Genomic DNA, 10,034 nt, shown 5'->3' with positions numbered 1-10,034 from the left:
GTCGAATTCGGTTCGGCTCCTCCTCCAACTGCTCTCCAGGCGTCTTTTCCGGCGCTTCATCTCTCTCAGCTCCCCGGTAAACCAGGGAGCCAATTGAGATCTGCGCCGGGTCAGAGGCCGCAAAGGCACGACTCGGTCCAATGCTGCGGCAGCGGCCGTCTCCCAGGCCGCCGCCAGATTGTCAACCGAATCGTGAACTCTCAGCATGGGTTCTGTTACGAAAAAACAGGATCAAGGAAATGGGTCTTAAAACTCACTGAACTCGGCAGGATGGGGTCACAAGGAAGCCTGCTCACCAGTTCGAGTTTCTCCTGCTCCTTCTCCTGAATCTGTCCCAGGTGCTCCGCAAGGTCTCTCCGGCCGAGGGGTCCCTCCAGATTGTTCTTGATCTGTAAGATCTCCTGGGAAATGCCGTTGAATGCCACGGTGATCTCGTGCACCAACTGGCGATAGCGGAGGAAGTCGTAATCAGGGCTGCTTCGGAGATATGCCTGGTGACCCCTGTTTTGGGGAGGGGGATATTAGCAGAGAATTGAGAAAGAGATTTTCCTACTGGTAAGGGGAACAGAGGGCAACACGCAAAGATCTGAGGGAAGCCGATGAAAAAAACTGAATTTTAAAGTCAGCCACTTGAACTTGTGAGCTACAAGCCCCCCCCCCCCCAAGGGCAAATGATCCATTTTCCAAACAACCAAAATTCTTGGAAGCAAAACATATCCATTTCTTCTCTGAAAAATCTCCCCTGCATCCCCTAGAAGGCCCAGATTTGATCCCTGGCAATAGTTGATCCTGAATAACATTTATAAAAATAGTGACAAGCAAACAGTCTTCAAGTTATGAGATCAGAAGAGCACAACCAGAGGACTGGCTATACCAGGGGTCCTCAAACTTGGCCACTTTAAGACTTGTGGACTTCAACTCCCAGAATTCCCCAGCTAGTCCACAAGTCTTCAAGTAGGTATCAGGACTTTTTCTATACAGATAGTGGCGATTAAATTCTGAAATATTCTCTCAACGGGGAGCTAACCAGCTCCTCTCTCTTTTTCTCTATGGAAACCCTCATTTGGGAACTCCTGTTTAGTTTGTTGCCTTCAAGATTTCTAAGCCACTATCACAATGGTTAGTCAACCACCTTGGCAACGTTTAAGAGGTGCGGACTTCAACTCCCAGAATTCCCCAGCCAGCCCTCTTAAAATTGCCAAGGCTGAAAAACAGAGCACTATTAACTTATCTTGCTCCTAACAACCTGGGCAATTTTTATTTCTTCTTTTAATCCTCTAAAAACAGCAAGACCCACCAATTCTGGGGACTATGAGGTCCATATTCATCAGCAATTGCATGTCACAGGGTAATGGGAGAGGGTCAGACTGGATGACCTCACTTGCCCCCCCTTTTTTTTTACAAACTTGGCTATAAAATACATGGACTGATAGGCTCGGCTTCCCATTCAAGATGCTGGATGCTCATTCAAAGACCCTCCCTTGTGTTAATCTTGGATAGGATTATTTTCTCCCCTGCTGGGAGGGGAGGCTTGATTGATTTATCAATGGCTGCCCTCCCGGAGAGACACCTTTGCCTAGAGAGGGTTATCACCCCATCTCCTGGGACACCAAAAGCCTGTTTGTGGGGGGTTTGCTGGCTCGGGGATTGGATTCCCCATCCGCAGAAGTAAATTATCTCCACACCAGGTTCCCCACAAGCAGCCCACAAGGAGTTTTTCTCTGCAAATAGATCACAGGTGCTGGGTGGGTGCTGCCCCCTTGCTCATCTGGTTTCCATCAGGCACCGGGAGCCTGGGGGTGTGTGTGAAAAGGGGGGGAGGTCGAGAGGAGGCCTCCTGCAGGGCCCCCCTTGAATCGAGTGGTGTGCAAATAAAAGAGAGGGGGGGAGAGGAGGAGACTGGAAGAGCCCACCGGCTTTCCAGGGCATTTTGTAGCATGCAAAGCAATTGGTAGGACCCGGGGTTCTGCAAAGGAAGCTCAGTCTGTCTAGACTCTTTTTGTTTAGAACATAGAAAAACAGCGTTGGAAGGGACCTTGGAGGTCTTCTAGTCCAACCCACTGCTCAAGCAGGAGAACCTATACGATTCCAGACAAATGGCTATCCCAGGGGTAGGCAACCTTGGCTCTTTTATGACTCGTGGACTCCCAGAACTCCTGAGCCAGCCATGCTGAGGAGAAAGGGAGAGGTTTCCATGCCGAGCCAGGCCGGCTCAGGAATTCTGGGAGTTGAAGTCCACGAGTCATAAAAGAGCCAAGGTTGCCTACCCTGCCGCTCTCCAGTCTCTTCTTGAAAATCTCCAGTGATGGAAAGTCCATCACTTTAATCACTTAATTTAATCATTTTGAGACAAATAACTATGAGGGGTCCTTGGTGTTCTCTGAGCTTGGTTGTTTTCTTGCAGAAACCTCATTCTTTACCAGCACTGATAACGTTACCTACTTGGGTCGAAGATTTTAGGGAAAAAACAACCTGCTCAAACACTTACTCCTCCAAGAGGCGGTAAGCTTCTACTCGCTCGGTCTGCAGGGCGTAGAAACGGTGCACCAAACTTTGCACATTCATCCTTGCAGCTGAAAAGAGGAGGCAAGCTTGTCAGAGGAAATAAAAAACATGAGGCCTTTGGCCCAATGTGGTGGCCACAAGAATGATTTTGTCGAGGGGAGCAGAGTGGGGCAAATATCTAAATTAGCATCAATCCGTCAAGGTTTATACCAGGGGTAGGCAACCTTGGCTGTTTTATGACTCGTGGACTTCAACTCCCAGAATTCCTGAGCCAGCCATGCTGAGGGGAAAGGGAGAGGTTTCCAAGCTGAGCCATGCTGGCTCAGGAATTCTGGGAGTCGAAGTCCACGAGTCATAAAAGAGCCAAGGTTGCCTACCCCTGGTTTATACCTACCCATTCGTACATACAGGAAATCCTCGACTTACAACAGTTCATTTACTGACTGTTCAAAGTTACAATGGCACTGAAAAAAGTGACTTATGACCGTTTTCATCCTTATGACCACTGTAGCATCCCAATGATCATGTGATCAAAATTCGGGCACTTAACAACTGGCTCATATTTATGATGGTTGCAGTGTCCCCAGGCCACGAAATCCCTTTTTGCAATCTTCTGTCAAGCAAAGTCAAGGGGGAAGCCAGATTCACTTAACAATTGTGTTATTAATTTAACAACTGCAGTGATTCACTTAACAACTGTGGCAAAGAAAGTTCGTAAAGCGGGGCAAAAATTCACTGGACAAATGTTTCACTTAGCAACAGAAATTTTGGGCTCAGCCGGGGTCATAATTTGAGGACTACCTGTACTTGGTGGGCGGCAAGTAAAATAAAATAAATTTCTATTTCATTGGCCCTTAAAAAGAAAAGGAAGGAGGAAATAGCCAACTTTTCGGGAGGAAAGAGCTGCTGAAAGAGATATTTATTCAAGGAGGAGATGGAGCCCCCATGTCTCAAAGCAGTCTAGCTTGGACTGCCCAAAGAGTGGGAATAAAGGAGAGGGGTTAAAGCATGGATTATAAATCACCTTGCTTCCATTGGCGGACTTTGAATCTCAGCAAGAGAATTTGTAAGTGCTTTTTTTTTCTCTTCATTTTTCCATTTTCGGGAAATGAGAAGCAGCCTGTCAGACCTGCCTGTACTTTCAAACCCTGAAGCTGCTTTGATCAAAACAACAGTTTGCAATTAGAAAAAAGGTTCTTTGGTGTCCACCCTGCATTAAAAGGGGGACTAACAATGGGCTTCTTTGCTCTTGCACGTGGGTGTGCAATTGAGTGTGACATTGATCGGGGGGGGGAACCCTTTAAAGTTGGCATTCCCACAGTCTTTTCTCCTCTCCCCACCTCAGAAGTGTGCTTGGCCAGACCATGTCTGGTTTGGCTGCTTGGCCTAAGATCCTGTTTTGCCAAAATCCAGTTTCTCGCCCTCCATAAGAGACGTCCCCCCCCCCGGACCCTTTCAATCCCTTCCCTTACCTGCAAATCCTAGCAACACAACAGTGTGGCACTCCCAGTTGGCGCTAACCTTTGGGGGGTTTGGGCTACGCAAGTGGCGTTGACGAGATTTTGGCTTCTCTTTGCACACTCCCTCTCCAAAATACACACCCTCATTCATTCTCTCTCACTCTTGCGCATATGCACACATGTGTATATACAGTACACAGCAGCTGCATCTTTTAACTTGGCACTTGGGGGGGGAGAGCATGCTTCCCCTCAACAGAATGTACAGCGATGTGAGGGCCAAATTGCAGCAATCTTGCTGGCTTGCAAGGGCCCCCCACTCCTGCCATGGGCCCCCACATTGGCCAGCTGCTTCGTCTTGCCTTCATCCTCCAGAAATATCCTGATTTATTTATTTATTACATTTGTGTGCCATCCATCTCACTATTGAAGCTACTCTGGGCAGCTACAATTACAGGTAATCCTCAACTTATGACTGGTTGCTTAGCAACCATTCAATTTTACAAGAGACCCGAAAAAGGGAACTTACAAGCCAGCTCCCAACGTTCCAATAGTGCGCGCGCACACACACACACACACACACACACACACACAGAATCATGTGACCTTATTTCGCTCACTTGGCAGCACAACCGCATTTATGGCTGTTTGCAGTGTCCGCGGTCACTTGCTGGTTTTAGGATGGTTTTCTTTTACCAAAAACTGGCATTGACATCTAGATTTTTGTCCAAACAGCGCCATAGCAAATCATGGGCTTACTTAATGACCGCAGTGTTCACTTAATGATTGCCACAAAAAGCTCATAACGTTGGGTCTGACCCATTTTACGTTTGTGGTGACTTACCACTGTAATGTACAGTCTCCATAATAATAATAATAACAACAACAATACAGTTGGAAGGGACCTTGAAGATCATCTAGTCCAACCCCTTGCTCAGACAGGAAACCCTATACCAGGGGCGTCAAACTTGCAACATCATGTGACGTGTCGCGACATATCGTAACTTTTTTGGCCATTGCCGGCAATGAGATGGGTGCAGTTTCACTATGGTGCATCCAGCCTGCGGGCCGGCAGTTTGACACCCCTGCCCTATACCATTTCAGACAAATGGCTGTCCAGTCTCTTCTTAAAATCTTCCAGGGTTGGAGCATCCACCACTTCTGGAGGCAGATTGTTCCACTGGTTAATTGTTCTAACTGTCAGGAAGTTTCTCCTTAGTTCTAGGTTGCTTCTCTCCTTGCTTAGTTTCCACCCGTTGCTTCTTGTCCTGCCTTCAGGCGCTTCGGAGAATAGCTTAACTCGAGGACTCCCTGTACTTTCTTTCTGTAGGTAGGTAAATAGTGTCTTTGTTCTGACCTTGCCACCGAAAGTATGTTCTAAGACACTTTCAACATACAGAGGGTTTTTTTTTGGCAGACTGGGGAGGACCTTTCTGGTAATAAGAGCCTCGATATAGAGTTCTCGCCCCTCTTATATTTCACACAAATAAAGCTGACAGGATCCATGTGGTGTCCAGGCCCTTCAGAGGCACCCTCAGTCATGGTTACAATTTGCACACTTGTGAAATGGGAAGGTAAATTTATCTGCCTCTCTCAGGTCCTTCGGAAGGTCTTAAAAGGTGCATAAAATGCCCGATCCTAATAATTTTATCTTTTAGACCATCCTTCCTTATGCTCAAAAAATGCCCCATAAAAACTAGTCCTTGACTTACAACAGTTCGTTTAGTAACCAAAGTTACAGTGGCATTGAAATCAGTGACCATTGTTCACAGTTAGTACCACTGCAGCAGCCCCATGGTCAGGTGATCAAAATTTGGATGCTTGGCAACTGAATAATAATAATAATAATAATAATAATAATAATAATAATAATAATAATAATAATAATAATAATAATAATAATAATAATAAAGTTGGAAGAGACCTTGGAGGTCATCTAATCCAACCCCCTGCTCAGGCAGGAAACCCTATACCATTTCAGACAAATGGCTGTCCAGTTTCTTCTTAAAAACTTCCAGTGTTGGCGCATTCACCGCTTCTGGAGGCAGGTTGTTCCACTGGTTAATTGTTCTAACTGTCAGGAAGTTTGTCCTTAGTTCTAGGTTGCTTCTCTCCTTGATTAGTTTCCATCTGTTGCTTCTTGTCCTGCCTTCAGGCGCTTTGGAGAATAGCTTGACTCCCTCTTCTTTGGGGCAGCCCCTGAGATACTGGAACACTGCTATCATGTCCCACTCGTCCTTCTCTTCGTTAAACTAGACATACCCAATTCCATCAACCTTTCCTTATATGTTTTAATCTCCAGTCCCCTAATCATCTTTGTTGCTCTTCTCTGCACTCTTAGGATGGTCGCAGTGTCCTGGGATCACGTAATCATCTTTTGCAACCTTCTGACGAGCAAGGTCAATGGGGGAGCCCCATTCACTTAACAACCATGCTACTAATTTCACAACTGCAGTGATTCGCTTAACAACTGTGGCAAGAAAGGTCGTACAATGGGGCAAAGCTCACTTAACAAATGTCTCGCTGGGCCCAGTTGTGGTTGTTAAACTGAGGACTACCCAGTGGTGGGATTCAAATATGTGAACAACCAGTTCTCTGGATGGATGCCGCTTCCGGAAGTCCGTTCTGGGCCTGGGCAACAAAAAATTAGCTACTGGTTCTGCCGAACTGGTGGGAACCGGCTGAATCCCACCACTTATGGACTTCAACTCCCAGAATTCCTCAGCCAACATGTCTGGCTGAGGAATTCTGGGAGTTGAAGTCCACAAGTCATAAAAGGGCCAGGTTTGAAGACCTCCTGCTTCAGAATGTTGGGGACTGTGTTGGCTGTGGATGATGGGGGTTGTAGTGTAACAACTTCAGATGGGAACCCCACCAGTCAAAAACGCCTTGCAGATATTCTCCACTCATTTCTTTCTCAACTTCCCAAAGGCTTCACTTCTAGGCCTCCTGCGCCCCCTAGTGGGCATTCCCGAGTTAGCCGAGCGCTGCTTCCCTCTCCCGCTCTCCCCGTGATTTCCTGTTTTTCTCCTCCACCTGTTTTCTTGCACTGGGTTTTATTTACTTATTTATTTTGCAGCAGCCGTCACGCAGCTGCTCGAACCTTCTGGTTCTAATGAAGGGGCCGCCACTGTATATCACACACGCACATGCACACACATCTCCCTTCGACCCTCTGCTGCAACAACCCACATTCGTTCACCATTGCATTGGATCAAACCACTCTGATTAAAGCAGAACTACAAATAATCAGAGCAGTGATTATTGGCAATTTTAAGACACGTGGACTTCAACTCCCAGAATCCCCCAGCTGGCTGACCATCCTGCAGAATTCTGGGAGTTGAAAGCCACACGTCCTAAAAGTTGCCGAGTGTGGCTAGAATCATGGAGTGGCTGTGGTCTCTTTCCTGCTTTATCAATCAGGAAACCCCCTAAAATGATTTTTTTTTTAAAAAAGGGAAAACACTGCAATCAAATCGATCGATCGAGGTTTTTAGCAGACATAACCCTGGCTACAAACAATCCACCCCCACCCCGCCCCTCGGCAACTCTTCCAAAACGTGAGGATCTGACTAACACGGTAAATGTCTCAAAATATAAATATAAATATATAAATAGCACGACAGGTGCCAGTTCCGGTGAACCCCATTTTGCAGAATCAGGAAGCACTGAAGGCGGCCAAGATAAGATAAGATAGATAAGATAACCTTTATTGTCATTTTTTTTACTGTGGGCACAACGGCACACATCAAAAATGAAATTTAGTTGCCCGCTCTCAAAGTGAAACATACATGACACACACCTAAAACATACTATGTACAACGTATGTATAGACCCACACCCCTACATATACATAGCAAATAAATATTAAATACTGTCCATCTTGAGTATATAACGGAAGGAGGAAGCTTCACAAGGTTAATGCTGTATGGAATGAAACTATGGCTGAATCTGGATCTCTATATATTAATGCCTGCAATTTTTATGCCAATCCTTCTCCCCGCTCTATTGGTAAATTCGAATAGTAGAGAATTGTCCTAACTTTGCAATATACTCGAAGCATAGCCTACTCTGATTCTAGTTTGGAAACCATGTAACTCGCATCTCTGCAGCGTCACCCTGTTGTGGTTATTCTCTAAATATTTAAAATCGGAGAAACTTACCCCAGCTCTGCAGGGGACTACTCACAATTTTGCAAGCCCCAAAGACTGACGAAGTTATTTTGAATCCTCCAAATCGTTTTTTCTCCTTAAGGAACTCTTGAATATCTGCCGAGGTTGGTCGCTTAACCGTTTAACGCCCACAACGGCAGCCAACTGTGTGCAGATGTGAAACATCTTTTTAGGGGATGTTTGCTTAGGAAATGAAAATGGCGTTCAAAAGGAGAATGGTGGCTTCCAGCGTTCATTTTCTGATCTGCTATTTCAAAGTCATGGCTTTAAATCCTCAATTCCTTCAATGAGTCCATGGACAAAGTTGTCTTTCCTGGGAATGTAGGAATAAACTATCTTGAAAGCGACTAAGCAAACAAATGATGGGCTCTTCTGCACTTAAAGTCTACGTTCTTCTTAGATAACCTGCCCTTCCTTCCGGGTAACCCATATGAGCCCGAATCTTTGCAACAGGGTGCTTTGCTGCCCCCTGCCGGCCAGACGGACTCATAACAAATCATTGAACTGGGGACCAGTTTTCGGTAATATATTCATTTTCACTGTAGCAATTTTTCCTAATAATGACAATTGCAAGTTTTTCCATTTTTCCAAACCCACTCTTATTTGATTCAATAATTTTGTATAATTATCGTCTTTTATTGTTGAACATCTTGCTGTTAAATATATTCCCATGTATTTAACCCTTTTAACTATTTGTAGTTCTATTTTTTCTGACATTTGTTTTTTTTTTTGTTTATCTGAAAGATTTTTAACTATTACTTTAGTTTTTTTCTCTTTTTATTTTCAGTCCTGCTATTGGTACTACCCTTGGTCGCCTTTCTATTTGTAGGTCTTTGTATTCTGTTATCTTCTCCAGTTCTTTCTCTTCTCTTCTGCTGTCTCCAGGCACTGTCACGTCCAGTATCCAGACTTTTTTGTCCTTCTTATTGACAATTGTTAAGTCTGGGGTGCTATGTGGCAGGTGCTTGTCTGTTTGAATTCTAAAGTCCCAGAGCAATTTAACATTTTCATTTTCTATGATTTTCTCTATTTTATGGTCCCACCAGTTCTTGCTTGCAGGCAAATGATATTCCTTGCAGATTTTCTAATGCACCATTGTTGCTACTTTGTCATGCAACTGCTTGTAATCAGTCTGGGCTATCTTCCTGCAGCAGTTTACCTGGTGGTCCACTGTTTCTTCAGCATCTTTGCATAGGTGGCACTTACTGTCTGTTGCTGTCTTCTCAATTCTGGCTTTGTATGCATTTGTCCTTAAGGCTTGGTCTTGTGCAGCCAGAATTAGTCTCTTGGTCTCTTTCTTCAACTTTCTGCTTTCCCTGCTATTTTTTTTTAAATGTTCTAGCCATGTAGTGCTTTGTCTTCCCATGCCTCCATTCTGTTTTGCATTTGGTTTTTTTCTTGTAGGCCAGTTTGGTCTCTCCAGTAGTCAGTAAGCCTTCCTGATCTACTAACTTCAGTGCATCTTCTTCATTGTCCTTCAGATATTCTTCTGAAGTCCTTTTCTTCTTCTTCAACCATCTGATGTACTTGGAACAATCCACGCCCACCTATTTAGCTTGGTAGGTAGAGTCTGTCAATGTCGTTGCGTTGATGAAAGGCGTGATTCGTTGTCATTTTTTCTGGTCTTCCTATCCGTTGAGTCTAGTCTGCTTGAGTCTAGTCCACTATTCCAGCTGTGTATCTAATGACCGGAATCCCATTTTTCACCCAATATCCAGGAATTCCAGCACTATATTTTTTATGGGAGAGACACTCTGACTCCTCTGATACTTGTCCAGTATGGTTGAACCTCCGACACAGCTCCCATCTTCCTCAGAGCACACAAGTCCCACAACCATGCCAAGGTAGTGTCTCACTAGGGGTCAAGGTGGTTATTATTATTAATTTGTATAACCAGCCA

General features: G+C 45.0%; 1 protein-coding gene across 1 annotated transcript in view; it reads right to left on the bottom strand.

The window, feature by feature from the left end:
- The window catches only part of REX1BD (required for excision 1-B domain containing), a 14,765-nt gene extending 6,261 nt beyond the window's left edge, over positions 1 to 8,504 (bottom strand). The window contains exons 1-3 of the mRNA XM_015810723.1: positions 8,126 to 8,504; positions 2,489 to 2,573; positions 297 to 501 (exon numbers count right to left, since the gene is read on the bottom strand). Coding sequence (XP_015666209.1) covers positions 297 to 501; positions 2,489 to 2,565 — 282 coding nt within the window. The 5' untranslated portion in view covers positions 2,566 to 2,573; positions 8,126 to 8,504. The remainder of the gene's footprint in view (positions 1 to 296; positions 502 to 2,488; positions 2,574 to 8,125) is intronic.
- Between the last annotated feature and the right edge of the window lie 1,530 nt (positions 8,505 to 10,034).

The sequence above is a fragment of the Protobothrops mucrosquamatus genome, unplaced genomic scaffold (assembly GCF_001527695.2).
Source record: "Protobothrops mucrosquamatus isolate PMUCROS unplaced genomic scaffold, P.Mucros_1.0 scaffold14, whole genome shotgun sequence".
NCBI classification, from domain to species: domain Eukaryota; kingdom Metazoa; phylum Chordata; class Lepidosauria; order Squamata; family Viperidae; genus Protobothrops; species Protobothrops mucrosquamatus.
The sequence above is the reverse complement of the archived record's forward strand: the minus strand, read 5'-3'. Positions and strand labels throughout refer to the sequence as shown.